Below are 18,581 nucleotides of genomic sequence, written 5' to 3'. Positions count from 1 at the left end.
TCTTCTGAGCATTGTAGTTCACCCGCAGAGCATTTTACGTCCTAACATGGGGTATTTCCATACTCAGAAGAGATGGGGTTACAAATTTTGGGGGGCATTTTCCCCCATTACCTTTTGTAAAAATTGTAAATTTGGGGAAAAACCTGCACTTTAGTGAAAAATAATTTTTTTTCATTTACACATCCGACACAACGAAAAGTCGTCAAACACATGCGGGGTGTTGAGGCTCACTGGACCCCTTGTTACATGCCTTGAGGGGTGTAGTTTCCAAAATGGCATGCCATGTGGGGTTTTCTGCTGTTCTGGCACCATAGGGGCTTTCTAAATGTGACATGCCCCCCCAAAACCATTTCAGCAAAACTCACTCTCCAAAATCCCATTGTTGCTCCTTCCTTTCTGAGCCCTCTACTGCGCCTGCCGAACACTTGACATACACATATGAGGTATTTCTTCACTTAGGAGAAATTGGGTTACAAATTATGGGGGTCTTTTTCTCCTATTACCACTTGTAAAAATGCAAAAACTGGGTCTACAAGAACATGCGAGTGTAAAAATGAAGATTTTGAATTTTCTCCTTCACTTTGCTGCTATTCCTGAGAAACACCTAAAGGGTTAACAAACTTACTGAATGTCATTTTGCATACTTTGAGGGGTGCAGTTTTTATAATTGGGTCATTTGTGGGGTATTTCTAATTTGAAGGCCCTTCAAATCTACTTCAAAACTGAACTGGTCCCTGAAAAATTCTGATTTTGCAAACATTTTTGAAAAATTGGAAAATTGCTGCTGAACTTTGAAGCCCTCCGATGTCTTCCAAAAGTAAAAAAAAACATGTCAACTTTATGATGCAAACATAAAGTAGACATATTGTATATGTGAATCAATATATAATTTATTTGGAATGTCTATTTTCCTTACAAGCAGAGAGCTTCAAAGTTGGAAAAATGCTAAATTATAGACGAAAATTTACCGCCACCTTAAGGTGGAATATGTCACGAGAAAACTATCTTGGAATAAAATTTATAAGTAAAAGCATCCCAGAGTTATTAATGCTTAAAGTGACTGTGGTCAGATTTGCAAAAAATGCTCCCATCCTTAGGGTCATAATTGGCTCCGTCCCCAAGGAGTTAACAACATAAACATCAGAGGTACCGGAGATGGGAGTTGGTGAGATGTCTTTTTTAGAAAAGCAGTTGTGGATGACAGACTTCAAGAGGGAAACATGAAAGGAATTTGGGATCCGGAGAGATGATGGCAGATGGAGAGAATAGGCCACAGGATTTAACTGTTTCTTTATTTTATAGGGACCTAGAGAGCGAGGGCCCACTTTATGACTGGGTACTTTGAAGCAAATATACTTGGAAGACAACCAGACTTTGTCACCAGTAGAGAACTCAGGAGGGGAACGACTTTTCTTGTCCGCTTGAGACTTCATTCGACTCGTAGCATGCTGAAGAGAGGAACGTGTGTTCTGCCAGATGGTGGAAAAATTCTGCACTTGCTCGTCAACAGAAGGAACTACAGAAGAAGAGGACAAGGGAAGAGGAGGATGAGGATGAAGTCCATAAACTTTGAAGAAAGGTGAAGTTTCAGTGGATTCAGAATCTTTAAGGTTGTATGAGAACTCTGCCAAGGAAACAAATCCACCCAGTCGTCTTGACGAGCAGAAGTAAAATGACAGAGACGAACAAGACATGATTCACCCTCTCAACCTGTTCATTGGATCGAGGGTGGTAGGTTTAGGAAAAGTCCAGCTTGACTCGGAGACGTAAGCAGAGAGCCTACCAGAACTTAGAGACTAACTGGACTCTACGGTCAGATACAATATGTGAAGGCAAACCATGTAAACGGAAGATGTGGCAAAGGTAAAGTTTAGCAAGCTGTGGTGCAGATTGAAGTCCAGGCAGCGGCATAAAATGAGAATAGAGGAATGGCCCCATTTCAAGACTCAGAGTCTTAAACCGTGAGATACGTCTGTCTTCCCAGGAGGCAGGTGATGAAGACTAGTGTTTAGCGGCATAGGCCATATTCGAATTCGCGATATTTCGCGAATATATGGACGAATATTCGTCATATATTCGCTAAATTCGCATATTCATAATTTCCGCGTTATATTTTGGCATATACGATAATTTACATATGCAAAAATTAGCCTAAACGAAAATCTGCATATGCGAAAATTAGCATATGTGAAAATTTGCATAAGCGAAAACTCGCATATGCGAAAATTAGCACATGCACATTCGTATGCCAGTCTCACACAGTAGTATTAGAGTCTTCTTTACACCACACAAGCTGGAAGCAGAGAGAGATGATCACTGTGATGTGTACTGGGAAAAAAAAAATGAATATTCGTCATTGCAAATATATAGTGCTATATTCGCGAATATGCGATATTTGCGAATAAAATTCGCATTGCGAATATTCGCGAGCAACACTATATATCAACTGGCTCCAAAAAGTTAAACAGATTTGTAAATTACTTCTATTAAAAAATCTTAATCCTTTCAGTACTTATGAGCTTCTGAAGTTAAGGTTGTTTTTTCTGTCTAAGTGTTCCCTGATGACAAGTGTTTCGGGAACTGCCCAGTTTAGAAGAGGTTTGCTATGGGGATTTGCTTCTAAACTGGGCGGTTCCCGAGACACGTGTCATCAGAGAGAACAACCTTAACTTCAGAAGCTCATAAGTACTGAAAGGATTAAGATTTTTTAATAGAAGTAATTTACAAATATGTTTAACTTTCTGGAGCCAGTTGATATGTGAAAAAAAAGTTTTTTCCTGGATAACCCCTTTAACCCCTTAACCCCTTAAGGACCGGGGTTTTTTCCGTTTTTGCATTTTCATTTTTTGCTCCTTGCCTTTAAAAAATCATAACTCTTTCAAATTTACACCTAAAAATCCATATGATGGCTTATTTTTTGCGCCACCAATTCTACTTTGTAATGACATCATTCATTGTGCCCAAAAATCTATGGTGAAGCGGGAAAAAAAATCATTGTGCTACAAAATTGAAAAAAAACCGCTGTTTTGTAACTTTTGGGGGCTTTCGTTTCTACGTAGTACATTTTTCGGTAAAAATAACACCAGATATGTATTTTGTAGGTCCATACGATTAAAATGATACCCTACTTATATAGTTTTGATTTTGTCGGACTTCTGGAAAAAATCATAACTACATGCAGGAAAATTAATACGTTTAAAATTGTCATCTTCTGACCCCTATAACTTTTTTATTTTTCCGTGTATGGGGCGGTGTGAAGGCTAATTTTTTGCGCCGTGATCTGAAGTTTTTAACGGTACCATTTTTGCATTGATAGGACTTATTGATCACTTTTTATTCATTTTTAAATGATATAAAAAGTGACCAAAAATGCACTATTTTGGACTTTGGAATTTTTTTGCGTGCACGCCATTGACCAAGCGGTTTAATTAATGATATATTTTTATAATTCGGACATTTCCGCACGCGGTGATACCACATGTGTTTATTTTTATTTACACTGTGTTTTTTTTTTATTGGAAAAGGGGGGTGATTCAAACTTTTAATAGGGGAGGAGTTAAATGATCTTTATTCACTTTTTTTTTTCACTTTTTTTTTGCAGTGTTATAGGTCCCATAGGGACCTATAACACTGCACACACTGATCTTCTATGTTGATCACTGGTTTCTCATAAGAAACCAGTGATCAACGATTCTGCCGCATGACTGCTCATGCCTACATCTCAGGCACTGAGCAGTCATTCGGCGATCGGACAGCGAGGAGGCAGGAAGGGACCCTCCCGCTGTCCTGTCAGCTGTTGGGGATGCCGCGATTAGCCGCGGCTATCCCAAACAGCTCGACTGAGCTAGTCGGGAACTTTCACTTTCACTTTTAGCCGCGCGGCTCAGCTCTGAGCGCGCGGCTAAAGGGTTACTAGCGCGCGGCGCCGCGATCGGCGCTGCGCGCTATTAGAGGCAGGTCCCGGCTTCATTATGACGCCGGGCCCGCCGTGATATGACGCGGGGTTACTGTGTAACCCCGCGTTATATCAGAAGAGCAGGACCAAGGACGTACCGGTACGTCCTTGGTCCTTAAGGGGTTAAGGACACAGGACGTAAATGTACGTCCTGTTGCGGTGGTACTTAACGCACCAGGACGTACATTTACGTACTGTGCATAACCGCGGGCATCAGAGCGATTTCGCGGGCGTCCGCCATTGACCCCTCAGATGCCGGGATCAATACAGATCCCGGCATCTGCGGCATTACGCGATTTCAATGAATGATCGGATTGCCCGCAGCGCTGCTGCGGGGATCCGATCATTTAGAACGCCGCACGGAGGTCCCCTCACCTGCCTCTGTCCGGCTCCCACCGTCTTCTGCTCTGGTCTGAGATCGAGCAGACCAGAGCAGAAGATGACCGATAACACTGATAACAAGATTGTAGATGTGCACCATGTCTGTTTTCTACCTGAATTCACACTGTGTTTTCTATCCCCTCCTTTTTTTTTTGTTTGAACATGTGCTGCACTCTTCCACACCCCCTCAGCCCAACCCTATATAAGTAGTAGTTAGCTACACAAGGGCCATTTCTTTTCTAGCTGCCTCCCAGTCTGACTGGGAGAGCATGGTAAGTGAGCTATTACACCTTGTTCACACTGGTGTGGTGCTGTGCGGTGTCCGTTGCTGCCGTAGCGCCGTGTCTGTGGGGAGGTGCGACCCAATGACTGGTTTGAGTGGCATTGGGGCCGCTCTGCCAGTGGGTCGTTTCCCCCCCATGGGCACTGGTGTCGCGGTGGTGGTGGTCGCCGCCCAGTGCTACGGTATTTTATGCTAGGGACGTTAGGGACCCACTCTAAATAAGTGGCCTTGACGTGGCGAGTGGGCTTGTACTTTTTGATCAAAAATGTATACTAACAACCTGTTAGTTTTTGATATTATGCTGAGAAGCAATCAGATCATTATACAAGATTGTAGATGTGCACCATGTCTGTTTTCTACCTGAATTCACACTGTGATTGCTATCCCCTCCTTTTTTTTTGTTTGAACATGTGCTGCACTCTTCTCCACCCCCTCAGCCCAACCCTATATAAGTAGTAGTTAGCTACACAAGGGCCATTTCTTTTCTAGCAGCCTCCCAGTCTGACTGGGAGAGCATGGTAAGTGAGCTATTACACCTTGTTCACACTGGTGTGGTGCTGTGCGGCGTCCGTTGCTGCCGTGGCGCCGTGTCTGCGGGGAGGTGCAACCCAATGACTGGTTTGAGTGGCATTGGGGCCGCTCTGCCAGTGGGTCGTTTCCCCCCCATGGGCACTGGTGTCGCAGCGGTGGTGGTCGCCGCCCAGTGCTACGTTATCTTATGCTAGGGACGTTAGGGACCCACTCTAAATAAGTGGCCTTGACGTGGCGAGTGGGCTTGTACTTTTTGATCAAAAATGTATACTAACAACCTGTTAGTTTTTGATATTATGCTGAGAAGCAATCAGATCATTATACAAGATTGTAGATGTGCACCATGTCTGTTTTCTACCTGAATTCACACTGTGATTTCTATCCCCTCCTTTTTTTTTGTTTGAACATGTGCTGCACTCTTCTCCACCCCCTCAGCCCAACCCTATATAAGTAGTAGTTAGCTACACAAGGGCCATTTCTTTTCTAGCAGCCTCCAAGTCTGACTGGGAGAGCATGGTAAGTGAGCTATTACATCTTGTTCACACTGGTGTGGTGCTGTGCGGCGTCCGTTGCTGCCGTAGCGCCGTGTCTGTGGGGAGGTGCGACCCAATGACTGGTTTGAGTGGCATTGGGGCCGCTCTGCCAGTGGGTCGTTTTCCCCCCCTTGGGCACTGGTGTCGCGGCGGTGGTGGTCGCCGCCCAGTGCTACGCCATTTTATGCTAGGGACGTTAGGAACCCACTCTAAATAGGTGGCCTTGACGTGGCGAGTGGGCTTGTACTTTTTGATCAAAAATGTATACTAACAACCTGTTAGTTTTTGATATTATGCTGAGAAGTAATCAGATCATTATACAAGATTGTAGATGTGCACCATGTCTGTTTTCTACCTGAATTCAGATTTGTAAATTACTTCTATTAAAAAATCTTAATCCTTTCAGTACTTATGAGCTTCTGAAGTTAAGGTTGTTTTTTCTGTCTAAGTGTTCCCTGATGACACGTGTCTCGGGAACTGCCCAGTTTAGAAGAGGTTTGCTATGGGGATTTGCTTCTAAACTGGGCGGTTCCCGAGACACGTGTCATCAGAGAGAACAACCTTAACTTCAGAAGCTCATAAGTACTGAAAGGATTAAGATTTTTTAATAGAAGTAATTTACAAATATGTTTAACTTTCTGGAGCCAGTTGACATGTAAAAAAAAGTTTTTCCTGGATAACCCCTTTAACCCCTTAAGGACGCAGGACGTAAATGTACATCCTGTTGCGGTGGTACTTAACGCACCAGGACGTACATTTACGATGCCCGTGTCATGCGCGGCTGATACCGGCTGCTGATCGCAGCCAGGGACCCGCTGGCAATGGCCGATGCCTGCGATTTCACGGGAGTCCGCCATTGACCCCTCAGATGCCGGGATCAATACAGATCCCGGCATCTGCGGCATTACACAATTTCAATGAATGATCAGATCGCCCGCAGCCCTTCTGCGGGGATCCGATCATTCAGAATGCCGCACGGAGGTCCCCTCACCTGCCTCTGTCTGGCTCCCGGCGTCTTCTGCTCTGGTCTGAGATCGAGCAGACCAGAGCAGAAGATGACCGATAACACTGATCTGTTCTATGTCCTATACATAGAACAGATCAGTATTAGCAATCATGGTATTGCTATGAATAGTCCCCTATGGGGACTATTCAAGTGTAAAAAAAAATGTAAAAAAATTTAAACGTAAAAGTAAAAAAAAGTGAAAAATCCCCTCCCCCAATAAAAAAGTAAAACGTCATTTTTTTCCTATTTTACCCCCAAAAAGCGTAAAAAGTAAATTTAATAGACATATTTGGTATCGCCGCGTGCGTAAATGTCCGAACTATTAAAATAAAATGTTAATGATCCCGTACGGTGAACGGCGTGAACGTAAAAAAAAAAGTCCAAAATTGATACTTTTTTAATACATTTTATTTTTAAAAAATTATAAAAAAATTTATTAAAACCTTTTTTATATGCAAATGTGGTATCAAAAAAAATTACAGATCATAGCGCAAAAAATGAGTCCTCATACCGCCGCTTATACGGAAAACTAAAAAAGTTAGAGGTCATCAAAATAAAGGGATTATAAACGTACTAATTTGGTTAAAAAGTTTGTGATTTTTTTTAAGCACAACAATAATATAAAAGTATGTAATAATGGGTATCATTTTAATCGTATTGACCCTCAGAATAAAGAACACATGTCATTGTTACCGTAAATTGTACGGCGTGAAAACGAAACCTTCCAAAATTAGCAAAATTGCGTTTTTCTTTTTAATTTCCCCACAAAAATAGTGTTTTTTTGGTTGCGCCATACATTTTATGATATAATGAGTGATGTCATTACAAAGTACAACTGGTCATGCAAAAAACAAGCCCTCGTACTAGTCTGGCGATGAAAATATAAAAGAGTTATGATTTTTAGAAGGTGAGGAGGAAAAAACGAAAACGTAAAAATTAAATTGTCTGAGTCCTTAAGGCCAAAATGGGCTGAGTCCTTAAGGGGTTAAAGGGCCAGGAGAAAGACCTAAATCACACTGACATAACAGCATGGGCACCAGACTCCCCCTAAGCCTTCTTTAGATCTTCTTCCAAATAGCGCAGGTATTGCCTACTCTAACCATAATTTGGTAGGAGTCATTTTTTCGGACCCTGCACTTTTAACTCATATCAATCTAATATTATCAGTTAAATAGTAAATAGAAAATAATCCTTACATTTACTACGTTCCTTACACTTGCCATAAATTCAGCTAGCTATCTCTCCCGATCCCCACATATACGGTATATGAAAGTCGCCTTTGCCTAACCAAATATGCTCAACATTTCTCTACTTCCAACATCTGCTATTGTCTGGAGGCCACCATAAATATTAGATAGTTGGCCTATCCTACTAAAATTGGCAAGTTAGGCTGACCTTTGAAAATGTTCAAAAACAAGTTGAACGACAAAAGAAAAGACCAAAAGGATGCAAAGAATAATACTGTGTTTCTCCGAAAATAAGACTGGGTCTTATATTAATTTTAATCCGAAAAAACACACTAGGGCTTATTTTCAGGGTAGTGCTTATTTATTTATGGGGGGCTGCAGGAGTGTGGAGGATGGGGGGCTGTGGGAGGATGGGGGCTGTTGCAGTGTGGAGGAAGGGGGACTGTGGGAGGATGGGGGCTGTAGCAGTGTGGATAATGGGGGGCTGTGGGAGGATGGGGGCTGTAGCAGTGTGGAGAATGGGGGGCTGTGGGAGGATGGGGGCTGTAGCAGTGTGGAGGATGGGGGGCTGTAACAATGTGGAGGATGCGGGTCTGCGGGCATTACTGGCATCCGCGGTCCAGATCTGGAGTAATTTACAATTCTGTATAACTTTCTGGCACCAGTTGATTTAAAAAAAATTTTTTTTCACAGGAGTACCCCTTTAAGCTGCCTTGCCAGGTATATTGTGATTGGCTCCTGTTATTTGCTGGGAATTCTACCCTCCTGTTTAGTTTTCTATGGTTATGGTCTTCTGTATCACTGATAATGCTTGTAGTACAGTTGTAATTTAGTCGTTCCCATGACTTTGCTTTACTCCTCGCTCGAACATATACTGTTCTGCATATTTGCTGTGTAGTTTATGAGTGACCTTTGCTTGTGTGATTCCTTTAGCCTTTCATTATTTTGTGTTTTTTTATAATTATATGAAAATTCCTTAATTAAATACACAGTTTTAAAAAATGGGGTAACAGGAGTCCCCTTGGTGATGCCCAGTATACATGGGTAGCAATGGCAATAAAGGCAGTCAAGGTATATTAAGACCTAAAGCGACCAGGATTACGTGGAACACAAACAGAAGACACAGACACAAGGGGAGACAGAGAAACAGAAAAAGGAGAGGGGGAGGGGAATAAGGACATAGGGACAATCCCACCATATGTGATGCATAGTTCTTCTATTCTAACATCTGGGAAAGCATAGAGGAGAGGCGTACGGAAACTCCTCGCTACTCTGACAGGGACCAGGTACAATCTTAGCAAGACCTTCCAGCCTTTTTGCAAGGCTACTTTAACTTTGGAAGTAACAAGAGCTATCTGTGCCCATTTGGTTTGGCTGACTTTAATGTGTATGGCCAGCTTCAGACTAAAGAGAGAGACGCCTGAAGACAATGGCTGAATCGAGATGAGTGAATCTAACCCTTTTGGGATTAGTTTCAGGAAAATCCTAAAGATGTCAGTGACATCTTAGCTGATGTCTGGTGTATGTATGGTTAATACAGTATGTACAGGAGCAGGAACTCCTATGAAAGACAGGAGTCCCTGCTCCTGTATACTGAGCAGCTGGAGGTAAGCAATGATGCTGTTATCATTGCTGCTTACATTCCCAAAATTTGCTGGGCTGGGCACTCTGCACCTTGCCTATCAAATGTGTAAATAGCTAAAAACGACAAAAAAACTAAGCGCTCCATGGTGTATTAAAAGAGTAACTTGTCAGGCAATTTATGAGGCTCACCTGGAAGTGTTGTGTACCCACATTCACAACAATGGTGAGCGCATGTAGTGTCTGCAGCCAGCCGGCTGAGCAGGAGGTGTATGGAGGCAGACTTCAGACAGAGGTGCCGGCTTTCAATGGCGCAGGTCACAGAAAAAGCATGGATAGGTAAAAGCAAGGGTAATTTATTCTCCCAGCATGCAACGCGTTTCACTGCAACAGCAGCTTCATCAGGCATGAATGCCTGATGAAGCTGCTGTTGCAGTGAAACGCGTTGCATGCTGGGAGAATAAACTACCCTTGCTTTTACCTATCCATGCTTCTTCTGTGACCTGCGCCATTGAAAGCCGGCATCTCTGTCTGAAGTCTGCCTCCATATATCAAATGTGTAAGGCCACTTAGTGAACATGTACAGGAACAGGGGACTCCTGTCTTTGTCTGGTATCCCTGTTCCGGCACTGGCTTTGTAAAATCCAGATCGGAATCTAAATTGGATTTTAATCCGAATATCGATTAAAGAGAACTGGAATCAATTGGCTAGATCAGTGTTTTCCAACCAGCATACCTCCAGCTGTGGCAAAACTAAAACTCCCAGCATGCCCGAACAGCCAAAGGCTGGAGGCAAACAAGCTGGGAAACCCTGAGCTAGATGGTGAATTGCAGTAAACAAGATTCAGGATGACCTCCGACTGGCATAGGATTTACCTCTCAGTAACCTATTGGTACTGGCATAGCGTTCACCTATCAGGCCCATGGGGAAGTCTTGTAGAAGAGCTTTAAAGCTGAACAATATTTTACTGTCTTTTCATTTATTATACTTTATCATTTTAATAAGAGGAGATTTTAACATGCACAAGCCGCACCTTATAAATGTGCTCTTTAAAGTTTTTAATCCGCATTTTTACATACCAGTCATTGTTAGCTGATAGGTTCAGTGCAAAACATGTGCGATTTATGACTGTTTTGAAAACCGCAGAACAAAGTTCTGTTCTCATTATCTATATCTCTACATGTTTAGGGGATTATACCAATTTTACCTGTTACTGAATAGACATGTGGGATTCTTATGTGATTTTTTTTCTTTTTTGGGAGAATGGTATTATATTGTCATGCCACCCTATGGTGAAGAAATATCTGTTATCTGACTAGTATAACACTCATTTTTTATGACTCCTTGCTATGGGCCCATAGACACTAAAGGGGGAATTATTTCATAGGCCAGTCTTAAAGGGGTACTCCACTGAAAAAAAAAATGTTTGAATGTTATATACTTATACCATACCACTACTACCATACACCCCCCAAGGGCTACCACAAAGCCTTTTTGGCATTGCAGGAACAGGATTCGGGTGTGTGCCTACCATTGCCACTAGTGAAAGTGTACTCCCCCCTAAGAAGTAAACTTTATTCATGTGTTGCTGTGTACAAGAACGGTGCTTGTGGTGCACCATACAAGGGGGACAAGAGAAAAGTAAGGGGGGAGGCGAATATCTGCTTGCAACTACAATGTGTAAACTGCGCAACAAATTTATGCTGCGATCCTCTGGTCCAGTCAGCAAGGGCGGACCTCAACTGTTACCAGAAAAGCGCGAGAAGAAAGCCTGCGCCACGCCCCGCCCCTGGGCGTGGCCACCAAGTTGCTGTGTCGCAGCCGAAGGGGAACTCAGAGATGCAGGAATCGTTTCTGGAGGGACCGGAAGTCGGGGCTGCACCGATAGTGTCCTTCCTGCCCAGCGCCATTTTAGAGAAGCCCACTATAAAAGACGCCACAGAGAGCTACCTCTCCAGTCTGCAGAAAGACCCAGAGAATACAGACATGGCGGAGAGCAGCGTTCTACGTGGTCAAGTTGGCAAAATGGTGCCGGAAACACGGAAAGTTGTGGCAGTCACAGACCAACTTTTTCAAGAGCTTGCTGACCGTCTGCAGCGGTTGTCATTGGACAAAGAGGGGGCCTGCAATCTTCCCCCACTGCCTGAAGATGACGACAATTGGCAAGAGACACCTCCAGTGAACAGTGCAGGGACACCTCGAGGTGCGTCACCGGTGAGATTGTCCCCTCACCACAGGACCTGGGGCTCGTGGGCCGAGATCCAGTCGGAGGAGTCTGCCGTGAGTACCCCGCCAGAGGTGGCCTATTCTTCCTCCTCCAGCCTTGAGGTCATTCCTCGATCAAGCTTGCCAAGTGCACGACCGTGCTCACCAAAATTACCGCAATGGGTGTTCGGAGATGAGCCAGAGCTGATCGAGTACATGCAGCTCATGTACTTCAACCGTTACCTGGGAAGACACTCCCACCAATCCCAACTGCATAAAGGGAAAGGGCCCGTCAAGAAGCCGAGCTGGCTGAATTGATGGAAAAGCTAAAGGCCCGATACAAGGAACTCTATGCTCCAAAGCACGTACACTTGCCTCATAAAGAAAGAGTGCGGTATCAAGTAAATACCAAAGAAATGGAGGCATTGTACATCCGTAAATGGGATCACCCACGAGAAGGGGAGGAGCCATTAGAAAGGAGAAGAGCAACTGTGGCCAAGTTCGAAAAGGTCAGAGGTTATGGGACACTCTTTGACTGCCACACTGGGCAGACCATCCTCGTAAACTGGCGAGCAGTGCAAAGGCCATATCTCCATAAGAAGTTCAACACCTTGGAGGTGGGTGAAATTATGGAGTACACCCCGGTCCAGAGCCTTCGTGGAGAATGGGCTGCAGCGGTCACCAGATCAACAGCCCCAACACAGCTTCCTTTCAAATTTTTCCCGTCCACAGATTGGGAGTCTGATCCTTTCAACTTGAGGCCAACAAGGTCTGCTCCTAAAGCCTCCACCAGCGTACCCAAGGAGGAGGAGCCTAAAGAGTCAAGTTCTTCATTTTCTGTGTACAGCAAAGAGTCAAGTGCATCATCTTCTACGTACAGCAAAGAGTCAAGTTCTTCATCTTCTTCATACCGTCGAAAGTCAAGTTCTGCACATGGTGAAGAAAACAGGCCAAAGTTGCGGCCACCCAAGTCGGTACTTAGATCCTCTCGAAGCAGTGAGAGTTTGTCTAACCCTGGGGTACCCACAGATGTACCAAGGCCCTCTCGGAGCAGTGAGAGTTTGCCAATTCCTCAGATACCAACGAAAGGATCATGGGTTGCTCCTAATTTGGAGATGGTGCTCAAGCCCTATTGTCCCACTGTGATCCCGGCTAGTAAGCCTATAACCTCTTCTCAAGCTGCCTTCCACAACTCCATTCTCACCAATGTGGTGTGGCAAAGCTATGTCAAGTATGATCCTGCCCTTGATGTTGGAAGATATAGGGGAACCAAGAGAGGCACTACAAGAGTAAAGAAGAACATCTTCTAAAGAGACTCTAAAGTAATGTCTTATTGTTTTTTTCTCTGTCTAACCATTTTGTCTTACAGGAATCAAGTTCAAGAAAAGTGCCTAGCAGGACTGTGCTAAGTTTGTTTCAGTTTACAGTTCAGCAACATAACCACTAAGCTTGTGCCTGACTATTAAGTCAAGAGACTCCTAGCCTGTAGGAGATTTATCAAGGACTGTACCCGGCTGAGTTGTGGTTAAGGCCGTGTTCACTTTTCAATTGAACTCCTAGTGTAGGTGGACTGCTGATCCTTACATGCCAATTTTTATATTGTCTTGGACTCCTAATGTAGGTGGACTGCTGATCCTTACACGCCTGCTTCATGTTTATGCCACCAACTTCATAAGAACTCTTATGACAAATGTTGCACTTATCGGGTGAATGCACCTGAAATATGTTGGAGTGTTGATAAGTGTATAGTAAATTTGTATATGGTTTTGTACACAGAAAGATGTCCCTGTGTCTGAGTACATAAATAGTAAGTAAGGTCTGTACATAGAAAATATAGTCAAATGTCTTTGTGCATTAAAATAACTTAGAGTTGTACATGGAAAATATCGACGTACAGCACGTGTACACTCAATACTAAAAATATATATACATTTTTGTACATACAAATGATCATAGAACAAAAGGTGTTTAGTAGTAACTCAATAGGGGACACCTCGGCTCCTCCGAGGGTAGTATTATTGCTGTCACCCATCGCTAGCACCTATCTCAACAAAAATAGTAGGGAGAATTCCCTTTCAAATAGTACTTGCACATAGTACCCTAGATTATTCACTTAATGTACTATCTCAAAATTTCACTAGTACATACACAAAAATAAAAAGATATCTCACTTAAGAAAACACTTAAGAAGTTATAGCATATTTATACCCAATGCCTGCCACTGTTAGGTACACTTCTTCTTGTCTTTATTCATTGCGTGTGTGAGATGCTCTGCCTAGCCAGTAGATGCTCTTGCAAGTACAAAAATAAACACGTAATTCTTGGAATAACCTGGATAGGTTGTTTTGAAAGTGCTCTAGGGGTTAGTAGCGTGTAGTCGATAGACCCTAGCAGCCACCCTTACTGTGACCTAGTTACCGGCTAGCCAGTATACCTTTTGTGTACTAACTAACAGATAGCTTATTGTTTGGCCTATAGAATATGTGAGCTAATAACAAAATGTCTAGTCAGCTTGATGCAAAAGGTAAATAGAGCTGTACTGATGTCTAGCTAGCCTTATGTATAGAGGTATATGCTAATGTTCAGTTTAGCCTCAAAATGTATCAGAAGTTTTATAAAGTTATATAGGAAGCTAGAAACTAAAGGATAGATAGCTTCTTCAACTGTCTAAATAGCATTCAAATGCCTAGATAGCATTCAAATGTATAGTTAGCATTCAAATGTCTAGATAGCATCAAAAATGTGTTTAGACTACTGAGGATGTATAGCAAAAGTACAAATCATCCTGTTCTATAGCATGCTGTTCTAATGCTAGTCCTAGTCCCTCTGTCTCAGGGGACAGACGTCGAGGACGACTTACCGTATCTTTAGTAACGAGTGTGTGGTGCCCCAGTACCGCATTTCATACAGTACTTTTCTATTTTTGGGTCCCCATAGCCAGAGTCCCTAGGACATAGGGATCCCTGTAATCTAGTATGCCCCTAGTCGCCTCTATCCTAATGTATAATTAGTAATTTATGCATAGATAATATAAATAGTATAGTATAAATGTAAATAAATGGTTAAATACTTGTTTCCATGGTATCGCAGGGCCTTCAGGTCATGTGATGCGTTCCAAGCCTTACTCTGGATGCGTTCCAGGCCTCAATTTGGTATCTCTAGCCTCGTTTTTGTTTTATAATGTATATAGATCCTGTGACGTAAGCAATCCCATCACACCATGTAAGGTGAATGGCAGACGTCCGGACCAATCAGATTCGCCACGCCCCCTTCCCATATAAGGGAGCGGCGGCCATGTTTCGCTCTCTTGTTCCTGGGTTGCTAAGCTAGCAACACATCTCTTACCTCGTGGGCAGTCAAGCAAGCAAGACCTGTACAACAGTAATCGCAGTGAGTTAGGCCCGAGCCTTGCAGCAACGGCTGAACGATTATAATTATAGAGTGTATAACCTCCCAAACACTCTGCAGCATCTCCGGACCTAATACCTCCCCTAAATCCGGACGGATCTGAAAATCTCTTCCTAAATTAAGAGACTTATTGTCTAGCTCAAGGTCCGCAACTACTGCCAGTCGCTAAGTAACCAAAGGACTGTTTGTATGAGACTGTGACTGTACCGTGAATATTGCAAGCACTTCAGTAAACTTTATTCAAGTTCAAGTTCAAATCTCCTTGTGGACCTTCAGTTATTTTATGCACCTATCATTACTGGGAAGGGCGGCGATAGGCCAGAACACTGATTCAGCATACCAGCCCTCAGCCTGGCGTCACAAATTCTTCTAGGGTTGACATTAACCCCTTATATACCTATACCATACCACCACTACCATACACCCCCCAAGGGCTACTATATATATATATATATATATATATATATATATATATATATGCAAATCAAAAAATGCTGCGGTATCTTGGAATTCCTTTTTTATTGGACTAACAGAATTTTGTAGAGACAAGCTTTCGGGATTCCTCCCTTTTTCAAGTCCAAAGCAAATCTAAGCTCACAAGCAGAAGACACAGGTTACATCTCACAAATGTAACCTGTGTCTTCTGCTTGTGAGCTTAGATTTGTTTTGGACTTGATAAAGGGAAGAATCCCGAAAGCTTGTCTCTACAGAATTCTGTTAGTCCAATAAAAAAGGTATTACAAGATACTGCAATTTTTTTGATTTGCATCTGTATTACTGGACTAATATGGCTACTCAAATTTACCATATATATATATATATATATATATATATATATATATATATATATATATATATATATCTCCTAAATGTAGAGAAGAATTATGATCCAAATTTGCGCTATATGGTGCATCTCAGAGGTCCCCAAACCAGTTCTCATGGATCGCCACCTTTCCAGGATTTAAATTATTTTCTGTTATGTAGATAACATATAAACAACAAATAAACTAGTCATATTATAAAAGGCATTTGTCCAGTTACAGGCAATGACAAGTAGCAAATATTCAGTTTAAGAGCATAAAATTAACCTGTAGCTACATTACAAATGGATACTGCTAGACTGGTAATATAGCTATAGCTAGCGAACCACTAACCTCCCCATTGTAAGTAGGAAAATCACAGCCTGAATATTGGCCAAAAACAGTGTGAACAATTTTTATAAATCACTCAGATTCTGAAAAATGTAAAAGCCACACCCACTTTTACAGGAAAAAGTACAGGCATCTTTTCAATGATCTTTTTATACCTAGGCCTTTACTTATGTAACATGGCTTTTGGAGTGTCCACCTATATCCCTGTGGTCCCTTACCCTAGTCACCTCTTTGCACTGGGTGGGTCAATTCTGAGCCTCTTCGATCTGGAATCTGGTATACATATCTGCGGCAATGCCATCACCCAAAGAAGCATCCAGGGTATGGGTGTGGGATCCCATTGGGAACATCTCTGAATAATTAATAAGACTGAAACAAAGCTAACTTGAAACTAACTTTGAATTGCATAACGGTAAACAACCATTCATAACAATAAGTTATAGTATAGCACAGAATCAGGCAAATATGAGTATATACAATTCAGTTACCCATAAGCACACCTGGGGTCCACCCTAATCTTTGCCTTAGCTGCTGTTGGGTAGCTTCTGTTGGTGCACATTAAAGAGATGGGGCCCTTACAAAGTCCTGCTCCACAGTGCTACTTAGAGTAGGCTGTTCACAAACGGATCTCAAGGTCTTTTTTATCTGTATGTGAATTCAGGGTGCCTTATTGTGGGGCAGGGAAGAAGGGCTTCAGGCTTACCCTTACACAAGGATAAGCTTTTACTTTCTCTCCTTTATTCACAGAAGGCTTCCTGTAACCAGATCTGGATCTCTCCAACTTGCCAGTAGCTTCCCCTCAGCTGCAGCACTCTTGGGCCAAATCCTAGTGAGCTGCTTCCTGACTCTACTGGCACTAAAGAAAAATCCAAGATGCCAATGAGCACATGTGTACAAAACTCCTTCTTCCCCAGCTTTAGTCACTGCTCAGTTCATTTGCTTGTGCAGTCTGCCATCTACTCGACACTTCATGTAATTTCAAGATACACAGAAATAATCTCAGGGGGTTACACCTACTGTATAACATGGGGTCCTCTATGCCTAGAAAAAAGACTTCAGCTTCATCACAGATGATTCTTTACTGTAAGAGCAGTGAGACTATAGCACTCTCTGCCACTTGAAGGTATGATGATGTATTAATTGAATATATTTAAGAGTGACCTTGAAAACATTTATTATTACAAGATATGAGTATCATATTTCTAAAGCTAGATCATTGATATAGGGATTTATTCTGTGCCATAAGCAATTTTCTGTTTTAAGTTGAACATGATGGACTCTTTTTTTCACCACTGTCAACTATTTCTATGCAACTGCTTGGAGGAGCTCGGTTGGAAAACTCTAGTATAGTATATGGTGCAACATTCCGGGAGTTGGAGGATTGGTTGGGAACTCGCCGGTATTTTTAATATTAAAACACCATCAGGGTGGCCAAAATACCAGCTGGTACAGTAAAAAACCTGGCCAGGTGGCAATCCTAGTATGTACAGTGACCCCTCGACCTACGATGGCCTACGATAATTTCAACATGCGATGGCCTCTCAGAGGCCATCACATGTTGAAGGCAGCATCAACATATGATGCTTTTGTATGTGGGGGCCATCACATAAACAGCTATCCGGCAGCGCTGCACGCTGCACACGCCGTCCCGACATCCAATAGGAGGGGCGTGCGTAGCGATGTGATGGCGGCGACGGAGAGTGCGGATGCCGGGGAAGCAGAGGCCTTGCTGGAGCATCAGGGACACCTCGGGGACAAGGTGACAGCGATGGACGGCGACTTCCCGGGCAGCGGTGACAAGCGGTGATGGTCCAGAGCGGCGGGGACAGGTGAGTACAACTTCCTCTAACAATGGTCTTCAACCTGCGGACCTCCAGATGTTGCAAAACTACAACACCCAGCATGCCCGGACAGCCAACGGCTGTAGACCACTGTCCTATACTTTACGTTGCAGGGATCCCTCAACATGCGATGGTTTCAACAAACCATGGTCTGTTTGGAACAGATTACCATCGTATGTTGAGGGACCACTGTACACTGATATGTTTGTATACTTTTATTTCTTGTGTGTACATTATGATGTGTTGAGCAGCATAGGCCATATTCGAATTCGCAATATTTCGCGAATATATGGACGAATATTCATCATATATTTGCTAAATTCGCATATTCGTAATATTCGTGTTTTATTTTCGCATGTACGAACATTTGCATATGCCCAAATTTGCATATGCGAAAATTTGCATATGCTATTTTTCGCATAAGCGAAAATTCGCATTTGAAAATTTTCGCATATGCAAAACTTCGCACGCCAGTCTCACACAGTAGTATTAGAGCCTTCTTTACACCACACAAGCTG

General features: G+C 42.8%; 1 protein-coding gene across 1 annotated transcript in view; it reads left to right on the top strand.

The window, feature by feature from the left end:
- Positions 1-1,741: 1,741 nt before the first annotated feature.
- Positions 1,742-18,581, top strand: part of LOC130281614 (transient receptor potential cation channel subfamily V member 6-like) — a 75,139-nt gene continuing 58,299 nt past the window's right edge. The window contains exon 1 of the mRNA XM_056529029.1: positions 1,742-1,863. Coding sequence (XP_056385004.1) covers positions 1,853-1,863 — 11 coding nt within the window. The 5' untranslated portion in view covers positions 1,742-1,852. The remainder of the gene's footprint in view (positions 1,864-18,581) is intronic.

Source organism: Hyla sarda, chromosome 7 (genome assembly GCF_029499605.1).
Source record: "Hyla sarda isolate aHylSar1 chromosome 7, aHylSar1.hap1, whole genome shotgun sequence".
Taxonomy (NCBI): Eukaryota; Metazoa; Chordata; class Amphibia; order Anura; family Hylidae; genus Hyla; species Hyla sarda.
This window is presented reverse-complemented; position numbering and strand designations above follow the sequence as displayed.